Consider the following 21,755-nt stretch of genomic DNA (forward strand, 5'->3'; position numbering starts at 1 on the left):
TCCCTACCAAATGTAAAATAGATAGCTAGTGGGAAGCAGCCGCATAGCACAGGGAGATCAGGTTGGTGCTTTGTGACCACCTAGAGGGGTGGGATAGGGAGGGTGGGAGGGAGACGCAAGAGGGAGGAGATATGGGGATATATGTATTTGTATAGCTGATTCACTTTGTTTTAAAGGAGAAACTAACACACCATTGTAAAGCAATTATACTCCAATAAAGATGTTAAAAAAATATTGAATGCATATAATTAAACAATGAAAAAAAATACATTTAAAAGATAGAAATTCAAAACGATTAACTTTAGGCTTAATCCCCTGCCTAGGTTCCCAGAGACGGAGGCTCATCCCGGCGCTGTCCCTTGACACCCCCTCCCCTGTGAGAAAACCGGCCAACAGCGCAGGGGTCCGTTGGGTGGACGGCCCCTTGCGCAGCACCCAGAGGGGCCTCGGGGAACCTTTTGAGATCAAAGTCTATGAAATCGACGACGTGGAGCGGCTGCAGCGGCGACGAGGGGGCAGCAGCAAGGTGCGCCTCCCCCTCCCCACGCGGTGGCGGTCCCCCAGCAGGTCCCCGGGCTGACGCCGCGGCCGCGCCCGAGAGGAGGGCGCAGTCCACCGAGACTGCCAGCGGCTTCCGGCGGGAGGCGGGCCCGTGCGCCCCGCTCGGGAGAGCAGCCTGCTTCTCCGCCCGGAGACCTCTGAAGGCTCAAAGGCCGGGGGAGCTGGTGGTCTTCCAGGCTCTCCTGGCTCCAGCTTGGAGCGCCCGCCGCCTTCTAAATTTGAGATGTGCCAGTGATAGCCCTACCCCGTGAGGGGGCTGTCTGAGCTGAGCCCCCAGCTCCCTCCCAAACTTCCCAGTGACCTGCTCCTTTTGCACTGACCATAAGCACAAGTATTCCTTTCCAGAAGAGGTTGCCTGGGCTGGATTGGAGCTGAAGGTCCTTTCTCCTCCCCCCTCCACCCCCATCTCCTTCCCATCTGTGTACTAGGAGGTCATGTGCTTCAACGCAAAGCTGAAAATTCTGGAGCATCGCCAGCAGAGAATTGCCGAGGTCCGAGCCAAGTACGAGTGGCTGATGAAGGAGCTGGAGACGACGAAACAGTATCTGATGCTGGATCCCAACAAGTGGCTCAGCGAATGTAAGGCCCGTCACTGCGACTCCTGGGTTCACCAGTTAAACAGGCCAGGCTGAGAGGGACACAGACGCTGTCTGAACCCGAGGGCCTTCCATGCCCACTGGCTGGAGACGGCCTCCCTGAGCGCAGGTGGGGGGGCAGGTGGGAGGGGTGTGGGCGGCAGCAGGGCAGTGAGTATTGCTCTTGCACGATTATTTCTTATGTGTCTCAGTCCAAAGCACCTGAAAATGAGATTTTTTTTCCCCCTACATGTGGTGGACGATCACCCAGACATGAAGGCTATATTACCAATCTGCTCCCCGGCCACAAAAATCACATTGCATATCTAGCCTGAAAGAGACAAGAATTTATAGAGTGCTTAATAGGGTAGAATGTGCAATCCTAGAAAAGCCTCAAAAAGAACCCAGAAAGCAAGAAAAACATTTTTGAGTGAAAAGAATAACATTCACAGTGTTATTTCCATTTAATAGACAGCCCAGGATGACAGTAACCATCTAATAACAATTCAGAACAATTCTGCTCTCTTTGAAAGATGGATTCAATTTTCTTATTTATTTGTTTCTAACCATTCCATTTACCACAAAATAAAGCTCACATCTGGTCCCAACTGTTTCACTGATATGGGGCCCAATGCTAGACGACTTAGTCTCTGAAATAAAGTACATTACTTCCACTAAAATTCCTCTCCCTCCTTTCCTGGCCGGCACTCACCAGCTCTCCCCTCCAGGCCCTCAGCCTCCCTGTGCCTCCCTCTCTTCACGACTGTCCCCTGGAGGTCACATCACCCTCTCCCCAGTGCCGGGAGCATGACAGGCAGAGTCTGGGGCTTAGGTTTAAGAAACACTGGGTGAAACGATCCTGGGCAAAGAAGAAAGGACAGAATTTGCCGGTCTTCTAGCTGTGCCCTGCCACTTTCACAGTATGTCTTCAGGCGGCTTCCTTTCCATAGCACTGAGGTAATAACATCTCCCCTGAGTACCTCATGATCAAAAGAACCTAAAGGGAGGACAGGGCACTGGGACCAGTCTGTGATGCATCTTACCTTGTTGAGTTGTACCATTTGTGGTGACAACCGCCGTCCTGCAGACCCACTTTGGAGGCTGGCTGTGAGACCTTGGGTAAGACACTTAACTTCTCTGAGCCTTGATTTCCTTAACTGTCAGATGGTAGGCACATAATGGTGCCTACCTCATAAGGTTGTTGTGAGAGTGAACGAGTTACTATCAGTCGAGTGCTGGTTACGCTGCCTGCCCATGATGAAGGAGCAATGTCTGGTAGTAATTAGTGTTCGTATTATCCCAGAGTTAACAAAATAGCCATCCTCAACAGGAGACATTTCCTCAGCACCTGCTTGCATGATGCAGCAAGGTAGGTCCCTTGTTAGAAATCTGGACAGAGACATGAACTCCTGCTCTCCAGGGTATTTCCATCTAAGGCTGTGATAGGGCAGACAAGACACGAACAAGGACACTAGCTGAAGTCTGGCCGCGGCATAAACATGGAGCCTAATGCTATGTTTCTCCCACGTGTGCACACCCTTTTCCTTCTTCCGTGAATCCTCAGGCACTTCGAGATCCCAGGGGTGCCCATTCAGCAGTTCCTCTTCCTTTTTGCTGTTTTCATTAACATTTTTTGAGAGCTATTTATGCCTAAGGCAAGCTTGATAATTGTCTTCGTCTTACAAAGTCACATTTTTCCCAGGATGGGAGCAGCTTAAACGTCGGTACATATGTAGATGCTTCCAGGAAACGATCCCTTCCTTCTTGCCTTTGTTCATGTCAGGAATCAGGGATTTTTTTGATGCTGAGAAAGGTAATGAACAGAAGGCTACGTGAAAGGAGAAACACAGATTGTTTCTTCAAGATGAAGTGAAACCAAGAATGACCCCCCCAAAAATCAATGAGACTGTATTCTGACTATTCCCTGGGTGTGGGTAATAGGCTGGGTGTTGGCTAGAAAGAAATGTTCTGGAATCCATTTTTTTAAATTTCCAAGGTGATCCAATAATATAGCTGATGTGGTTATGGTATGGTGAGGGGTTTTGTTTGGTTTTTAAATATTAGACTGGTATTCAGGAGCCCCAGCCTCATTCCCAGCCCCGGTCCTTACTAACTGCGTAACCCTGCACAGGACGTCTCACTTCTCTGAGCTCAGTTAAGTCTCCTATGAAAGAAGTCAGCCTTGATTTCAACCCTTGATGTTCCTGTAGCTTATTACAGTTCTCAGACCACATCCACATTCATCGTCTCTTTTTGGTTCTACTCTTCATGGCAACTCTAGTTAGGAAAGTAGGCAGACTAGGGATTATGACTCTCCTGTTACTTTTAAGGACCCTTTGCCAGCAAAGATTAGGCATGGCCGACCTGGGAGTCAAGTGCAGGTCTCCTGCCTTGGATTCCAGGGCCACCCCCACTGCCCTGTCCTCTCCATGCTGGGCCCTCTGTAGCAGCCTACCGCCCTGCCCAGTCACCACTGGACCAGGTAGTGGCCGGGGGCCAGGAGAGGGTGGCCTCAGATAATTGCCCTTGAGGAACTGAAGGAAACAGACTTTTAACTCTGTGCGGGCCTGAATATTAGGGACAGCATCTGGGTCCTAAATCTCAGCTTCTGAGGACAGAATCATAATTATTATTATTTTTAATTAAAGTATAGTTGATTTACAATGTGTTAATTGCTGCTGTACAGCAAGGTGATTCAGTGACACACACACATACATCTATATTCTTTTTTATATTTTTTCCATTATGGTTTCTCACAGGATACTGAATGTAGTTCCCTGTGCTATACAGTAGGACCTTGTTGTTTATTCATCCTATATATACTAGTTTGCATCTGCTAATCCCAAATTCCCAGTCCATCCCTCCCTACCCCCCCACCCCCTTGGCAACCACAAGTCCGTTCTTTATGTCTATGAGTCTAAGAATCGTAATTATTAACATAGATTCCATCATCACCCTAGTTCCCAAAGGACCAGTGAGTATATGAAACTGTACTAGGAAGTGCCAAGAGGCAGTGTCACTGCTTAGAGAGGCAGCTGCACACAGCTGTGTGAAGGACTAACCAGAGAGCAACACACTTACATCAGCAGGCAGAGGTATAAACATCGTTCAGGTGAGTCCCCAAAAAGGAAGGGCTTCTCCACACCTCAGCTTGAAGCTTTATTTATTTTCTAGTTAATAAAGAAAATGGTGCTGGTAGAGTCCCAAATCCTGTCATGGAGATGGTGGAGGTGGGGAGAGCTTGATGTCACTTTGTCCCTCAGTAGAGTCGCAATAAAATGCCAGGGGTCTAACGTTAGCGTTGGAACGAAGTAGTAAAGTAGTACAAGTAGTAAAGTGTTCTGTTCTCGACCTGAGAGCAGCAGAGGGTTGGGCAGGAGGGTCGCCAGCACTGCCTAAGACCTTCCGGTGCAGGCGCAGGTGCAGGTACAGGTGCAGGTGCAGGTGCAGGTATAGGCGCAGGTGCAGGTGCAGGTACAGGTGCAGGTACAGGCACAGGTTCAAGTGCAGGTACAGGTGCAGGTGCAGGTACAGGCGCAGGTACAGGTACAGGTGCAGGTGCAGGTGCAGGTGCAGGTACAGGCGCAGGCGCAGGTACAGGTACAGGTGCAGGTGCAGCAGCCGCGGGCCGGCACGGCTGAGCCGTCCGATCACCCTTCCCCGCTGGCCGCGCGTCTCCATCGGGCTTCTCCTTCTTTGCAGTTGACTTGGAGCAGGTTCTGGAGCTGGATTCCCTGGAGTACTTGGAAGCGCTGGAGTGCGTGACGGAGCGCCTGGAGAGCCGCGTCAACTTCTGCAAGGCGCACCTCATGATGATCACCTGCTTCGACATCACCTCCCGGCGCCGCTGACGGGAGCCGCCGCCCGGCCGGCCCTCGCTCCCGATCCGCAGGCAGCCGCGCTCGGCGGGCCCTCGGTGCTGGCCGTGCTCAGTGACCACGGAAGGAGGACGAAGGTCGGTGGCAAGTCTGGAGTGAGCGTGGAGCGGAAGGCGATTTTTCTTTTGTTTTCTGTAGGAAAGGTGCAAACACCAAACACGCAGGAGAGGAGAAAATGATGGGAAACCCAAGGGACGTGGAAGCCCCCGTGAGACTGAAAAAGCACTTTGAGGAACTTTAAAGAACTTGTTTGTACATAAGAACTGCTGGCAAAAGAGACCTCACTCTTCTCCTGGTTTGTGAGAAAAGGCGAGGGTGGACGTGGGATTGCTGTGGAAAGCTGAAACAAAACAAGTTACTCCGAATGACTGATGAAGTGCCTTGCAAATCTTTGTTATTATCCAAACATTTATGTTCATACTTTCTTGTGTACAGATGGTGCTAGTCAAGATGAAAACAACAAAACGAACAAAAAAGAAAATCAAACACATTTTTGCAATGTATTTACAGCCCGTTTTCTCTTGGTGTTTTATCCTATTTCTGACTTGCTGTTTCTAAGTAAGTTGTGTTTGTAGAGCTATTTCCTAATCGGTATTGCATATGAATAAATGTTAACTGTCTGCTATGGTTCTGCTGGGAAGGCCACTCAAACAGAAGATAGAGACTTCCTTCCAAAGAAGGTTGGAACAGCGGGTGATGCTCAATGCCAGCTCCTACGAGTGGCAGGGTCAGCGGACAGACTCGGAGGTCGATCATGGAGCAGGTGCACGTGAGCTTGAGAGAAAAGAGAGGAGAAAGGGCTGCGTCTCTAGGGGAAAAGGAGCCTCTATGACCTGGGCCCTACTTACCCTTTGGGTGGGATGTTTGTTCCAAGTAGTTTCCCCTCCAAATCCTGAACGCATATACTAGTTCCTTTACCCATGAATCCAGGGTTTTCATGGCCCTCATAACATTTTTCATATTCATTTTTATTCCAAAGACTCTGGATTGAAACCTTGAACCAATTCAGCAGAGCCATATTTTTTTGCTCCCTAGTTTTGCAAATTTATTAGAGCAGAGGATTTTTCCCAGTTTGGAGACCTTCTTGGGCTTGTAGATGCTCAGAGACGCCAACAGTATTGGTCCAGAACAAGGATGGATGTGAGGTTGCACAGCTTTTCTGTTGCCCAGGGTGCTGCTTAAATGCAAGAAGTCCCAGTCCTCGTGTGAACCAAAGCCTCCATCCCAATAAACAACTAGGCTTGGCCACTCAACCTTGACACCTGAAGGCAGAGAAAGTTTTCCTGTCATACATCACACACCTGTAGCGAGGCAGGGCACAGAGTTTCATGCATATGGATGTACAGGGCTTGACTTCGGACCTCATTCTCAAATTGAGATGCCCACTGGTAGAGGTGCCCAGGGTTTTCCCTGTTCTTTATGCCCTCAAATGCAGCATATCTTCATGAGCCTATTTCCAGGCAAGGCAGTCCTGGCTAACCAACTCCTCAGCCCCAACTGCTCCCCAAGGAAAAGGAACCTTTGCATTTCTTTGACAGTGCTCTTCAGGACACGTGTAGCCCAGCATAGCTCAGCTGAATTCAGTAAGTGGGAACCGTAGTCTTGTGAGCTTCACAGTACCAGTCCTTTACTGGTCAGAACAGGGCACAGACGGCCCCATTAGCTTTGTTTGGGAAGTCAGCCCCCTAGACTGGAAGGCAGCTCCATGGATGACAAGTCTGGCTCTGTGTTTGGTTAGAGCACGCTCCTATGCAGAGGTGCACGTAGAAGCTGCACTCCCATCTGACAGCTGCAACGGGCTACAATATGGTGAAAAGTTACTCCAGAGCGGATCATTTCCCCCTCTAGTTTAACAAGTGTGTCTGTCCCCTTGGAAGGCAGGGCTCCCACACCCTAACCTCATTCTGCAGGGCAGCCCCACGGCTCTGGGTGCACCTCTGGTCTCAGCACTTGTGTTAATGGCCTTGTTCAACAGCAGCATAATGGAAGCTTCTGGACCCCAGAGGATGCCAATCTGTTGAGTTTGTTTGGGTTTTCCATTCGGCACCTCTTTGGTTGCTGGTTTGATACACACCACTTCATGAAAAGCCTTTAATTGAGGGATTGTCACAGGTGAGTATCCTAGTCTTTGCTGGAAACAAACGCACTTGATTAGTAATCAGTGTCCTTAGCTTTTGCCCTGGCCATGTCTTTCCCACAGGTTACCTCACTGTGCTGACTTCCTTAGCAGGCCAGCACTGGGGCCTTCGTGCCTTTCCTGGAGTGAGACTAAGTGGAAACATCTACAGAAATTAAAATCTTGATCAGTGGAAACTTTGCTAGGGGAGTGGCCTTCTGCTTGCCTCCTGCCTAAACCTGCTTTATATGTTTGTAGCAACTTTATGAGATAGATAGCCCAAGGGCTGAATGAGACCAGGAGCTCTCTTGCCAAGTCAGATTGGCCTCGCAAGATGCCACACCATGGAGCCTCTCACAGGATGCTTTTGGCCGTGGTGTAGGAGAACAACTTGGCATGGAGGTTGTCCACTGGCTTTTTTCCTTTTTTTTCTTTTCCTTTCTTTTCTTTTCTAACGTAAGTAAGCTACAAACATCTTAACACACCAAGTATTTGTAAACCATGTGAAGAAATCATGATTTTTATGCTATAATGTGCTTATTCCTGGTTCTACCTATAAGTTGATTGTACAGCTGGTCAGCTGTTCTGTAGCAGTTCTAATAACTGAAGAACACCTCATTCAATGGCCAGGTGTGAAGTAGGTCCAGGTCTCCTTGTGGTTTTGGTGACAGATAACCTAAGAAGGCAAAGGGAATGTCAAAGAACCCATTATTCCATTTTATTATCCACAAATGAAAGGACCAGAAAAATATTTATTTGAAATTAACATTTATACGTGGAAGCCTTAATTCTTTGTCTGAAATCTGTTCCCCTCTCCAAATAGTTTAGTGTAAGGTGGAAGCAAAACTCAGAGCCTAAAAGGGGAATAGTGATGTTGTTTCTGGGGAGTGAATCCATATTGCATTTCATGATGGTGTTTCATGTTGCCACAGAGTGAGAGTTTGCTTTATCCTGGGCTTTCAAGCCCCACCTGAGAGCTGCAACTTTTGATCTTGTCCTTGAATTCCCCTCTACATCATGGGAAAGCTGTCACTAACTTTCATCTCTTTCAGATCTGAAATCGAAACATCCTGTCTGTTGTTTTATCTGCAGTTGCTATTCTGAAGGTGGGGAGCTTGAGATGCAAATGCAGAGGTTGGTCCTGTGTTGACTCAGGTGGGGCTCATACAAGGGACCCCATGCTGGGGAGAGGAGAGAGCTGGGATAAAATGCCACGCAGCCCAGAGTGGGGAATTCGGCAGGCAGGAATCTCGCCATTTGTCATAAATTAGTCTTAAGCTTGGAGTCTGTGTTCCTGGAAGGTGGTAGTGACTTCATCATAGCCACAAAACCCATCCAGGGCAGTGGTTCAAAAAGTCTGACACACACACATATATATCTTGTGCCGGTTCTCGGATTTCTGTTCATGTTGAGCAAGAGCCCTTTTTTGGGCTTCAGATTCTGATGCTGATCATGAATTTTGGTTAATCCATCAGCCTTTTAGGTGTTACTATTCAAAAGCAGCTGTCTGATCTGGGTTTCTTGGGTTAGAGGCAGGGCTTGCAAGAGCCCAAGCATTTGTTAGCCTGGCTCTACACACAGTTGCCTGTGTCATTGGCTACTGCTGATCTGTAATCAAGGCTCCCACCATAAATAATGATGTGGTGAACGTTTTTAAATCCCTATTCCAAGAAGGGTTTGGGCTGTAACAGAAATTACTAAAGATGAGTTAATTTCAAAATTGAAACCAGAAAAATTCATGAATTTATTCAGTGTTCTTTTCCTGCTGGAAGATTAGCCCCACTCCTTGAGCACATATTTAAAGATTTCCTCACTTTTAAAGGCAGTGTATTTTAAACCCTGAAACCATGCAAGTAAGAAACACGTTGAAAGCCCTGTTCTTGACAAACTGATGCTGAATAAATCATCCATTGGCGCTGGCCCTGGGGCCTGCCTGCCACCACACAGGCAGTACAGCCCATCTTCCCCCATAGGACACGCTCTTCAACACTGTCACGCTGAAACTTGACTGCTCAAGAAAGGCCCGTGCAGCCCACTTTTCTCTATGCCCAGTGAAGCAAAACTGACACTCAGTTTCATTGACAAATGCCAGCAAATGTTCTAAAAAAATTTGTTTTTCAGGGGGGCAGTAGTGGGAGGACAGGTAATAGAATATAGTGTTCCTTTGGGTTATAATCTCTCTTTCTCCTCCTCCAGCAAAGATCTGTCAACACTTGTGGGTAAAAACTCACAAATTGTGTCCCTTAGCAATCTTCCCGACAAAATACATATCTATTCCAAGCTGCTTATCATTTCCAGATAACAGCATAATTCCAATCCAGGAGAAGCTCATCTTCTCAGAAAAAGTGTTTGCAAAGTTTTAGAAGCTGCTTATCCATCCCCAAACAATGCCTTCTGCTTTGGGGTGGCCCTGCTCGGAAACCAGAGATGATGTCATAATATCGGACATACTTGAGGTGCTTGAGGTGGCATCAAGCCTTTAGTGCATATAATCAATATTCTCTAGATGCAGTTCCCAGCGCCCATGTGTGTAGGGCGAGTGCTGAAATCCTGGCACTCACACATCTATTTTATGTAGATGTAGAAATTACCTTCGATCCTAAAGAGGCTCACTGTTTCATTCCCCATACTGCTAACCAACACCCCACATTGTCATATTCAGTTTATGAAGAAGTTATAATTTATTTGTAAACTCAGGATGTTGTTTTGTGGCGCCTCGTGTTTTATAATTTATTTATACACCATGGTTGGAAATGCTATCCAAGTGCTATGCATCAAAGTGTAAGTTTGGTGGATCTGCCTATGGCTGTTTTTTCTCCTCACTGTAGCAAGCTCTGTTAACAGAGACACAAGCAGCGGGGAGGAAAGAGAAATAAAACAGGAGAATAGGGATTAGGATCCAATCCTCAAAGTACAGGGCTTAGTTCAAAATCTAATTTGTTTCTGAAGTAAGTAGCTGAAAAGGAAAAGATCATTTCCTTTTGAATTTGATGATAACGGTCTTGGAAGTCAGCCTCCACAGGCCTGAGTGAAAGAGGATCCAGCCTCCTCCTGCTGGTTCAACACTAAATTTCTGAAAAGTGCAGACAGTATTAGGTTCCTACATTTCCCTAAGACGTCCCACCTCCCACCCCTGCTGTTACTGAAGGGGTTTGGAAAAGGAAACTGAAGTTCCTTACCTTGGATATATATAGTACATGTTTTTTCTGGACAAACCAAAGCACTTTAGTGAGTCTTACAACCCATAATACTTAAAGCATCTTGTCCCCTCACTGGATCCCTGAGAGGCCAGGAGGGGCTGGGGTCAGTAGTCTCATTTGAGAGGCAGCTAAACCTAGGAGAAAAAGCCTTGAGCTCAGAGTAAGGAAACCAGGCTCCAGGCCTGCTTTCCTCACTCGCTATGCAACCTTGGGCAAGTCGCTTCGCTTTGTGGGCCTCGGGGTCCCCGATGGAAGGTTGGGGGTCATAATAGCTGCCCTTCTGGGAGAGTGTAAAGAGAAAATGGTATAGTTGTTGGTAAGTGCTTTGAAGAAATGAAAGCTCTGTTCAGGAGCTGGGGATAATCATTTTAGATGAAGAAACTGAAGTCAATAGCCAATGATTGGCCCAAGTTCACAGAGTAGTTTTATAGCAGAACTGGGATCTGAGTCCGGCATCTCGGACTCTTCCCATGACGTGCTGTTGCACCAGGTCTGTGTGGATATGTGGACACACACCACACCGATGTACTGACGTGTGTGTGCATGGGGGTGTATACGGATGCATGTGTACAGAAGGTATGTGACATGGTGGAAGAACATAGGACAGAAAACCTGCGTTCTAACTCCAGTTTTGACAATAGTCCTATGGCCTTGGATATATTACCCAACGTTTCTGGAACACAGTTTTCTAATCTGTAAAATTAGGACAGTGTGCTAAATGATCTTTGTGGTTCCTTCAGCTCTAGTCATGTATGTATGTGTATATAAATATGCTAATCTGTAGAAATGGGCCAATTTGAAAACTGGAGACAAGACCTGCCCAAGTGCATTCACTGTGTCAGAAACAGCAAATTCATAAACAAGTTCATAAACTCTTCCTTTAAATTCAATGGTGGTATTTAATGTCATTGTTTTAAATTCACTATTTGGATAAAAGATTGGTGCCATTTTAAAAATTCAGTTCATAGCTTACAAGTGTTTGCTGTTAAAAACTTTTAATAAAATTCATTTGTTAAAGTCAGAAATTCAACTATTCTGTACTTGGGTAGGTCCCAACAGCCTATTTGCAAACAGGCTGGTTTTGTGTATGGGCCTTCGCATAGCGATATAAGTTAGCTGTTGGCTTGATCATGATAAATGTGAGCAGGCTACCTGGAGAACAGTCTGGAAAAGAAAGTTATAGTTCTCAAAACCTGGTGACATGACTTCATTAAGCTGTGTGCCATTTCCAGTGTGAAGACATTGTTTGCTGGCTACGATCTCTGACTTTTTGTGGCATATGAGGTGAAAAACGTTGTCGAAAAAGAATCTGGTGTTTAAAAAGAATCAAACTATGGTGGCATTAAATGTTCACTTTTCTCCTACTCAGAGTCATGAATTCCTCTATCCAGTTCATCCTTCTGAACAGAGGGGGAAACAATTCAAGGCCCGGGCGGATCCCTCTCACTAGAGCAACACCTTGGCTGAGAACTTGCTCCCAGGCCCCAGGGCCTTCCTAGGATGAGACCTGTCTCTTCCCACTGTGGGGCTGGCCTCCAACAAGTTCAGAAGCTCGGGCGGGGGTGGGTGGATGTTGGGCTCAGTCCCAGAGCCCTGGCATTGTCCTGTGTCCCTGAGAGTCACGGGGCTGGTGATCACACATGAAACGTGTCAAGAAGCTAGGTGTTGATCTGGTGATGGCTTTGTTGGACTGGTGACTTTCCCTCAGTCCAGTGCCTCTGGGGCTGGCACAGAATAAAGGCCTTCACGGTCACTGTGGATTGCTTGGGCCTGGACACACAGCCCCTTGTTACAACTGTACTTGTCTCACCTGTAACTGGATACACTCAGGTAAGAAAGCAGAAACAGGTCAGAAACTGGAAGAAGGCCTAGGGTTCCCCACCCTCAAGGACAGTCTCTTTCCCTCCCCTGAAGATACTCCCTTGGGCAGCATGAGGCACTTCCCGAGACGCTGGTACCTCGTCCGTCCAATCAACGAGTGCTCCACAGTCCGAGAGAGAATGCAGCAGCCACTCCTAGCAAATCATACTCTTTATTCCTGGCACTGCCCTGCTCTGAATCCGTATCTCCTACTTTGCTGATCTGGCCTGGACACGCACAGCTCCAGCTACCCCTTTCTTTTGTCCCCAAATGCTAGACCAGACCCTCCTGGGCTCCCTTTGGGCCACTGTAGCAGAAGCCGTGAGTTCTTAAGAAGCCAGGAGCCATAGGGTTTTCTAGACATAATGCCTTCAACAGAACAGCTGGTGGAGTGGCCACCTAACTCTGACCATCCCCTGGGAGAGGAGAGACCATAAAGGCAGCACCTAGAACTGCTTCTAACCCCTTGCTCTTCCCCCTCCCTCAGGGGAGGACTACCAAATATATGACCTTATTGCATTTGTCTCCTAAACCATTAAAATCTCCAAATTGTTATTAACATAGCTGTTATGCTTTTCATCCTTTCCATCCTGTCTTCTGGTCTCAGGGAAGACATAAACACTCTGTCTACCACGGCACTGTGGCACACCCCTCCAGACATGGGGGCTGGAAGGACGTAAAAACCAAAGCAAGGTGACACCACCTTCCAGCAGCAGCAGCAGATTGGGCCATCCCTGCATCTGTGTGGAGAAAATGCCGTCCTGTCTCACTTAGGGCCTGTTGCATTGTCTGACGCTTCTGCACTCTCTTCTAGTTGAAGGCTTTGTTTCCAGAAAACCTTTATAAACATACAGAGCACTTGAGTGTAAACACATTGGCCTGGCAGCAGCCAATGCGCCCCAGCACCCATGGGTGTCTCTTGTTCTTCTATATCCCCAGCGTCTAGAACAGAGTCTGGAACATGGTACTCAAACAATACTAGTTGAATGCGTGAATGAATGAATGAATGAATGAAAGGATCATCTTTGGAAGAAGAAGAGGAAACAGAAAAAACCTGGGCAGGAGTCTGCAGAAATGTCAGACTTCTTTAACAAAAGAACCAAAGGTCTGCATTGCAAATGCCCCGTTTGGGATTAAGTCCCTGATTCACAATGGACACCAGGCCCACACCAGGCAAACCCGTGCCCTTGCTTTGCCATACACACAGACTTGACTTCTCTATCACTGAGCAGCCTTGGCCTTCAGGCCTCCTAGAGATGGAAGAGTGGTGTTCAAGCACACGGATGCCTACTCACCATTTACAAAGTCATCACGGAACAAATCTTTAGCGAGCACTTGCTTTGTCTCACACACTGCTGGGGCTGATGAACAAAACAGACACCGGCCTCCGAGAACTCAGTAAGTTGACAACACCAGCTGGCAAACCGAAGCCCTAGTACAAAGAGGCAAACACAGCTCTCCTCAAAGTAGGGTGCAAGCTTCTTTTGCCAACCTCCGACCACACCACATGCCCCTTTTCCTCTATTTGGGGCCTTGGGCCAGGCCTCACCTCCAGAAGTCTTCTTGGGTCCAAGGTTGGGAGGGCAAGGAGAAGGGAAGGAGGGAGAGAGAATAAGAATAGGTCACCCTGCAAGTCACTTTTTTTCTGCGATGGAAATTCACTCCCCATGGAGCCCCCCACCTGTCTGCTGGGCCTGGCCGTCCCTAGTGCCACTCAGCTGGGTCCTCCAGCCCTTGCTCGTAAGCCTTCTCCCTGCATTTGCCAAGAGTTTGAGAAGAATCCAGGAGGCCGAGGGGTTTAGGAGTGAGGGGTAGACTGTCCCCCCAAGCCACCTGACCTCTCCATCAGGGGAAGTGACCTGGAGGCACCCAAGGAAGTTGCTCTGGGTACCTCCTGTGTGCTGGGTAAACAGTGTGTCATCTGTTTATTTTTCATTTGTAATTGTTAAATTGCCCTTGTTCTGCCCGTCCTTTGGGCCCCTTCCCTCCGTAGCGGTCCCAGGTCCAGACGTGTACATTAAACCATTTTGCCTGTGCTCAGAAGAAAAACTCAAAATAAAGGCTTTCCACCAGACCACAGAGCTCCACAAACCCCAAGTTCCCTAAAAAGCCAGCAAGAAAAAGGCCTTTTTTTTTTTTTAAACTGGGCTTTTGAAAAGCTGGAAGTTGAAAATTAAAATTACCTTTAATCTCACTCCAGAGAACCACTGTCATAATAGACACACACAAACACCTTTACAACTTTTGGATAATCACAGACTTAACCCTTTTTTGGAATCTGCTTTCTTCCCCCTTAATAATTCTACCATACACATATATTTCCCCAGTCAAAAACATGTGCTCTTACAACTGATTTTAATGGCTGCAGAACATTCCATTAGGTAGATTGACCATCATTTTAGTACTACAGTTCCCTGCTATTTGACCTTAACATTGTTTCCACTTTTTTGCTATGATAAGTTACACTATAATAAACATTTTGAACATATAACTCTTTTTTGCCTCTCTGGCAAGTCCCTTAAGATAAATTCCTAGAAGTGAAATAGCTGTAACAAGAGGAATAAAACATTACAAGTCGTTTTATACACATGGAGAGTGGCCATTTTTAATCATCCACCCAGAACAGTACTTCGAGGCCTCCCCTGATGGCCCCATTTACAGTCATCTCTTCCTCTCTAAACTCCTATTTCATTGATTCACTTATTTGTTCATTCCACAAATATATATCAAGGAGTTCCAAAGTGGGACGCACTCTTGCTGTAAAATGCACCAAGTTCTTACTATATTCCTTTGCATCTAATGTAGGACAGGTGTATCTGTCCCTAAATATTAAGCTCTGGATGTGTAGCAGAGGCAAAACTTTACCTCGACTCTCTTAGGGTCTACTGCTGGGCCTTAGAATTAAATTGACATAAGACAGATTAACAGGAGAAAAGTAAACACATTTATTTAATATAAGCTTTAAGTGCCACGGGAGCCTTCATAAAAAAATGAAGACCCAAAGAAGTGGCAAAACCTAAATGCTTTTAAGCTCTGCTGAAGAAAGAGAGGCAGCTGTGGAAACGGAACTAAAATATGTCAGGAGGCTAAAGGAAGATGAGTTATTTTAACAAGTCTGTTTGTACAGATTTCTCTCAGCCTTGACTCCCTATCCCTGATGATAAGAACGTTTCTTTTCTCCTGGTATTGGGAGGGCATTTTTCATATGGGAGTTATATCTCCTGTTTTCAGGAAGAAAGGGGGAGATCAGAACATCCTTCTTGCATCTGCTGTTTTTCAAGCAACTTTAGCTCAAAATAATCCTCATGCTGAGCTGGCATGTTTTGGGCGGCAGGTTCTGCAACTCTTCCAAGAGTAGAAGATTTTTCTATGGCCCCAGGTGTCAACCACAGTGCTGGGCACAAAATAAGTATTAGGATACAGAGGGTTTGGGTCATCACTCTCAGAAAGGAACTTTTATATACATTATAAATATACATGTTTTGGGAACACTTCCCTGAGAATTCCGACATATGTCTTCACTCTTAGCCAAGAAGTCATGAAGCCTGGGTGCTGGTTTGAGAACTGCGTCCCTCAGTCAACTTTGAGGGAGTCACAGAACATCTCTGGGCTCAGATTCCTTGTCTGTGTAGAAGGGAAGCCTCATCTGTGTGGCCTGGGTCCTTCGGGCTTGCTCTGAGGATGAAAGGAGACACTATGCGGGAGGATGTCAGAATCTGCTAAGTGCTCACCAGATGTAAGGTAGTAGAGTGCTAGGCATTTGTTCTAATAATTAGAACAAAGACCCTTCCGACAGCCTTCACTTCTCCCATTGGCTTCATTCAGCACTTGTCCATTCGTTTATAAATGTCAGTGGCCTCCATCTGTTAGACGCAGACGGGCTGGCTGTCCCCCACTCCCTAAACTCTGCTCCCAGGTGGGATGATTGATGAAGGCCCAGGTGGTGGGATTCTGTTACACGTGTAACTTTCTTCCCGTGGCCGCGCCTGCTCTCTGTCCTCGGGCACTCGGAGGAGACCCCGATCGAGCGGGGTAGGCAGCCGGCTCCAAGAGCCGCCAGCCCTTCCCTGAGTGGAGGGCACACAGGACCAAGTGGAGGCCCAGATCCAGGGCCTCGCGCCAAACGGACAGGCCTGGCTTGCTGGATGCAGATACCCACGTCAGGCCATGATGGTCCAGCTTATGTTTTTCAAGTCGACCACATGTCTTCAATCTCTCTTATTTTACTGAGAGAAATAATTTCAAAATGCCTTAGTTATTAATTCACGAGCCTCCTGGTTCGATTCAGATAATGAGATTTAAAGTGCTTATTACGGGGGCTTCTTTGGTGCGGATCAGAGTCCTTCACGTGCTGACTAGCCCTGCTGGATGGTGCCTCCAGACTTCGCTGCAGAAGCGGACTAACTACCCCGGAGGTGTTCACTGAAACTCCCAGGCACCGCTGTTCACACCGAACGCTTTAAAGTACGGGAGCAGCCCGGGAACAGCACAGTGCGCAGGCGCTGCGCCGGGGCGGCCGGGCCACTCTGCGCACGCGCCCGCTCTCCCAAGCGGAAAGGACAGGGCCCGGCGGGGCAGGGTGTGGGGGTAGCTGCCGGGTCTGCGCTCTCGACTCTCCCGCGGTCGCCGCGCCACGGCTGACCCGGATGCGGGTGGTGATGGAGTCTGTCGAATACCAGTGCCCTGAGACCGCACTGTACTCGCACATGCCTGTCAGAGGAGAGGCAACCCCACCCTCAAGGCCTGTGCGGCCGCCGAAGAATCCGACGGCTTGCAGAAGTGACGGGCACGTAGCGCCCGGGTCCCGGCTCAGCCTGGCGGAGGGCGGGGCGTCCCAGTCCAGCCGTGGGCTCCGACGCAAGGCGAGGAGGACGGTGTGGGGGCGATGCTCGCCTCGGCGCACGCGCCAGGGATCGGCCGTCTTCCGTGTCCACCAAGGCACGGAGCTCTTGGGGGCGGGGACCGCGCTGCCGCAAGCCCCGCGCTCTAGCGTCAGCCTCAGCGCACCCCACGTTACCCGGCAACCCACACCCGCCCGGGCGGTCCCGCTGCCCTCGGCCTGAGCAACTTCAGTGCTGGCTAATCAGACGACACCATCCTCGGGTTGCTGACCTTTCTGGAAAGTTTTAACTGTGGAGGAGAAAGGAAAAGTCTTAGCTTTAGAAGCTAGGCCTGCCTTGAGGGAGTGGCAGACAGGTTGAGGGGCCTGGATCTCTAAGAAGTAGAGAGGAGGCTGGAGGTAAGAAAGGTTCCAAGGCTGAGAGGAGACCCCGGTTTTACCTTCTCCACAGTCTCTCTCAGCCCACGAGCTCCTGCTCCCGGAGTTTCCTTTTTGGGCACCTGAAAAGCTGAACTGACTTTACCCGCCCTCTCGCGCCCCCCCTCCCGTCCCCCCCATTCCCGGGGAATATTTTCATCCATCCCGGTCCTTGTCTGTTTCACTCAGCATGACGTGCTTTTTAATAGGCAGGGGAGGCTGTGCTGTAAAATGGCCGAGTAAGCGCCTTAGACAACGGGCACTGCACCAGCCCGGAGAAGGGAGCGACTTGAGCCCTCAGGCTTCTCACACCTCTCATGAGGCCACTTAGTATGTCTGTGTCCCACAGCAGCTGAGATCCTAAGTCACAGCAAAGGATTGGGGACTTTTCCGTTCAGGGGTTCTTGGGACGGAAGTATCTCCTTGTCCCTGATGGCACGTTTCGAGTCACTCAGGCACAGACAGGCCGAGGGGCTTGATCCACGATGCATCTCTCTGCAGCCTCCTGAGCCATCTCAGGCTCCAGGCCAGTGACGTTCCTCTACCGGCCCCAACTCATGATTTAAGCATGGTTCAGCCCCTCCATACTCCTGCAGGACCCACGGGGTGAATCCGCATCCTTTTTCCGTATGTACACACATCCTACTGGTTTCGTTTCTATGGAGAACCCTAATACAGGCTGCCTCCCACCGTGACTGTGGAACTCATTTTTCTCTAATAAGAGGTCCCTTTGGGAGAGCTCAATAAGAAAAAAGAAAAACCCTCATTAGGACTGTCCACAGGAGCAGTGACTGCGTGAACCCTAATTACTGCCCTTGAATTAGTCTTTTCTAGTTGCAAAGGAAGAAACCTCTAAGGTCCTTATTAAAACGTAGGAAATTTCTAAAGAATGGTAAATTGAGAATGCTTGAGTCTTTTTTTTTTTTTTTTTTCCTGCATCGACAGGAACATAACAGGTCCTGAGGGCTTCTGGACCCCAACCAGTTCAGCCCAGCACGGCTGCACCCAACACGTCCCTTGGAAGGGAAGAAGCGGTAAGTAGTAACTCGTGTATAGAGCACTTTATACTATACTAAGTGGTTTCATATTTATTAGTGCCTTTGATCTTCAGCACCACCCGCTTTGAGGTAAGTATTAGCTCGCCTCTTTGGACAAGTCAGAAAGTGAGAGGCGAGGTGGGAAAAGCATGTGAAAAGAACAGAAAGGAGGACCTGGTTGTTAGTTCATTCATGCACTCATCGCACAAATATTTATTGGTTACCACAATGTGTCACGTATGCTGGAAGCTGTAGAGACATCAGTGAATGAGGTAGTCGTGGTCCAAATCCTTATGGAGCTTAGAGTCTAACACACATTTCTTCCACACCTGCCCCTGGCAAGGTACTGTTGGCGAAGTCCAAGTGTGAGGCAACCCAGCTTAATGGAAGGCTTTCCAAGTCGGAAAGGTGCCCTCCTGTGAGCTTCCTTATCAGCTCTAGCTCACCTCTGCCACAGTGTTGCTCACTTTCCCTTCCGTGGCAATTGCCTATTTAATCATCTTTCTCCCCTTGTTGGCCTAGAACTCCCCAGGAGCAGGATCATTCTCCACCCAGCCCAGCACAGTATCTGCCCCACAGTTCTTAAGGCATATTTATCCACTGATGACCTATTATAAGCCAAGCACTGTGTCAGTAGCTGAGGCTGCAGAAAAGGAAGAAACCCAGGCCCTTTCCTCTAGAGATTTGGAGTCTAGTGGGGAGAATGAGAAATATAAAGAAGCAATTATGTTGATGTGAAAAGATTTGAGGGGAATGAATAGATGCTCAAGCAGCACAGAGGAGGAAATACTTGGAAAGATCAGGAAGAATGAACAGAAAGTTTCCAAGGGCATCGGGGGGAAGGCAAAAGGGCATTTGGCATAGAGTAAGTAGCATGAGCACAGGGACATGAGGGAACAGACTGCCGGGAGCTTGGCTTGGCTGCAGGGTAGGAGGCTTCTGGTCAGCTGGAGGAAATGAGGCTGGAAGCCCTGTCAAAGGCCACAGGCTGGCAAGCACAGGGGCAAATAGTGGGCAAGGGCACTTGGCACTGGTGGACAGGACTGAATCATTTTTGCCCTTTAACCTCATGGTAGGAAAAAAATGCCCCTCAGACATAAAAATCACAAAATGCTTGTGTTGGAAGCGAACTCAGAAGTTACTCATTTAGTCCAGTTGTCACTGGATGCAGAGGTGATTTACCCAAGGTCACAAAGCTTATGGTAGAGATAGGACACAAGAAGTCTCCTGGTCTTTTTCACAAACATCCTATACCCTCAGGCGATGCCTGCACTTTCATATTCTCAGGAAGAGCTTTCAACAAACAGTCCCTTGTTTTTCTAAGATGCTAACCTCTCTAGCTCCATCAGAATCTTATTCTCATTTATAGAAAACTCTCAAGAACTGTCTAGTGTGTCAACAACTTATCTCAGATAATTAGGAAAAACCCCTTTTTGTCCTGTACTTGCAACTTTTCTGGAATTTTGAGATTGTTTTTTAAAAATCCCAATGGGAGGAGCTTCAAGATGGCAGAAGAGTAAGACGTGGAGATCACCTTCCTCCCCACAAATACATCAGAAATACATCTACATGTGGAACAACTCCTTCAGAACACCTACTGAACGCTGGCAGAAGACCTCAGACCTCCCAAAAGGCAAGAAACTCCCCACGTACCTGGGTAGGGCAAACGAAAAAAGAAAAAACAGAGACAAAAGAATAGGGATGGGACCTGCACCAGTGGGAGGGAGCTGTGAAGGAGGAAAGGTTTCCACACACTAGGAAACCCCTTCACTGGCAGAGATGGGGGGTGGTTGGGGGGAAGCTTCGGAGCCACAGAGGAGAGCGCAGCAACAGGGGTGCGGAGGGCAAAGCGGAGAGATTCCCGCACAGAGGATTGGTGCCGAGCAGCACTCACCAGCCCGAGAGGCTTGTCTGCTCACCCACCGGGGCGGGCGGGGGCTGGGAGCTGAGGCTTGGGCTTCGGAGGTCGGATCGCAGGGGAGAGGACTGGGGTTGGCTGCGTGAACACAGCCTGAAGGGGTTAGTGCGCCATGGCTAGCCGGGAGGGAGTCCGGGGAAAGGTCTGGAGCTGCCGAAGAGACAAGAGACTTTTTCTTGCCTCTTTGTTTCCTGGTGGGCGAGGAGAGGGGATTAAGAGCGCCGCTTAAAGGAGCTCCAGAGACGGGAGTGAGCCGCAGCTATCAGCGCGGACCCCAGAGACGGGCATGAGACGCTACGGCTGCTGCTGCAGCCACCAAGAAGCCTGTGTGCGAGCACAGGGCACTGTCCACACCTCCCCTCCCAGGAGCCTGTGCAGCCCGCCACTGCCAGCGTCCCGTGATCCAGGGACAACTTCCCCAGGAGAACACACGGTGCGCCTCAGGCTGGTGCAATGTTAGCTGGCCTCTGCTGCTCGCCCAGCACTTCATACCCCTCCCTCCCCCCCGGCCTGAGTGAGCCAGAGCCCCCGCATCAGCTGCTACTTTAATCCCGTCCTGTCTGAGAGAAGAACAGATGCCCTCAGGCGACCTACACGCAGAGGCGGGGCCAAATCCAAAGCTGAAACCCAGGAGCTGTTCGAACAAAGAAAAGAAAGGGAAATCTCTCCCAGCACCCTCAGGAACAGCGGATTAAATCTCCACAATCAACTTGATGTACCTGCATCTGTGGAATACCTGAATAGGCAACGCATCATCCCAAATTGAGGAGGTTGACTTTGGGAGCAACGATATATATATATTTTTCCCTTTTTCTCTTTTTGTGAGTGTGTATGTGTATGCTTCTGTGTGTGATTTTCTCTGTGTAGCTTTGCTTTTACCATTTGTCATAGGGTTCTGTCCGTTTTTTTTTTTTTTAATAATTTTTTTTCTTTTTTCTTTTAATAACTTTATTTTATTTTATCTTCTTCTTTCTTTCTTTCTTTTTTTTTCTCCCTTTTATTCTGAGCCATGGGGATGACAGGGTCTTGATGCTCCAGCCAGGCGTCAGGGCTGTGCCTCTGAGGTGGGAGAGCCGAGTTCAGGACACTGGTCCACAAGAGACCTCCCAGCTCTACGTAATATCAAACGGCGAAAATCTCCCAGAGATCTCCATCTCAACACCAAGACCCAGCTCCACTCAATGACCAGCAAGCTACAGTGCTGGACAACCTGTGCCAAACAACTAGCAAGACAGTAACACAACCCCCTCCATTAGCAGACAGGCTGCCTAAAATCATAATAAGGCCACAGACACCCCAAAACACACCACCAAACGTGGACCTGCCCACCAGAAAGACAAGATCCAGCCTCAT

At 48.5% G+C, this 21,755-nt stretch overlaps 1 protein-coding gene across 1 annotated transcript in view; it reads left to right on the forward strand.

Moving 5' to 3' along the window:
• KIF26B (kinesin family member 26B) overlaps positions 1-5,654 on the forward strand; it is a 482,699-nt gene extending 477,045 nt beyond the window's left edge. The window contains exons 13-15 of the mRNA XM_036823698.1: positions 324-526; positions 990-1,140; positions 4,839-5,654. Of these exons, the coding sequence (XP_036679593.1) occupies positions 324-526; positions 990-1,140; positions 4,839-4,987 (503 nt within the window). The 3' untranslated portion in view covers positions 4,988-5,654. The remainder of the gene's footprint in view (positions 1-323; positions 527-989; positions 1,141-4,838) is intronic.
• The last annotated feature ends 16,101 nt before the right edge of the window (positions 5,655-21,755 follow it).

The sequence above is a fragment of the Balaenoptera musculus genome, chromosome 1 (genome assembly GCF_009873245.2).
Source record: "Balaenoptera musculus isolate JJ_BM4_2016_0621 chromosome 1, mBalMus1.pri.v3, whole genome shotgun sequence".
In the NCBI taxonomy this organism is placed as follows: domain Eukaryota; kingdom Metazoa; phylum Chordata; class Mammalia; order Artiodactyla; family Balaenopteridae; genus Balaenoptera; species Balaenoptera musculus.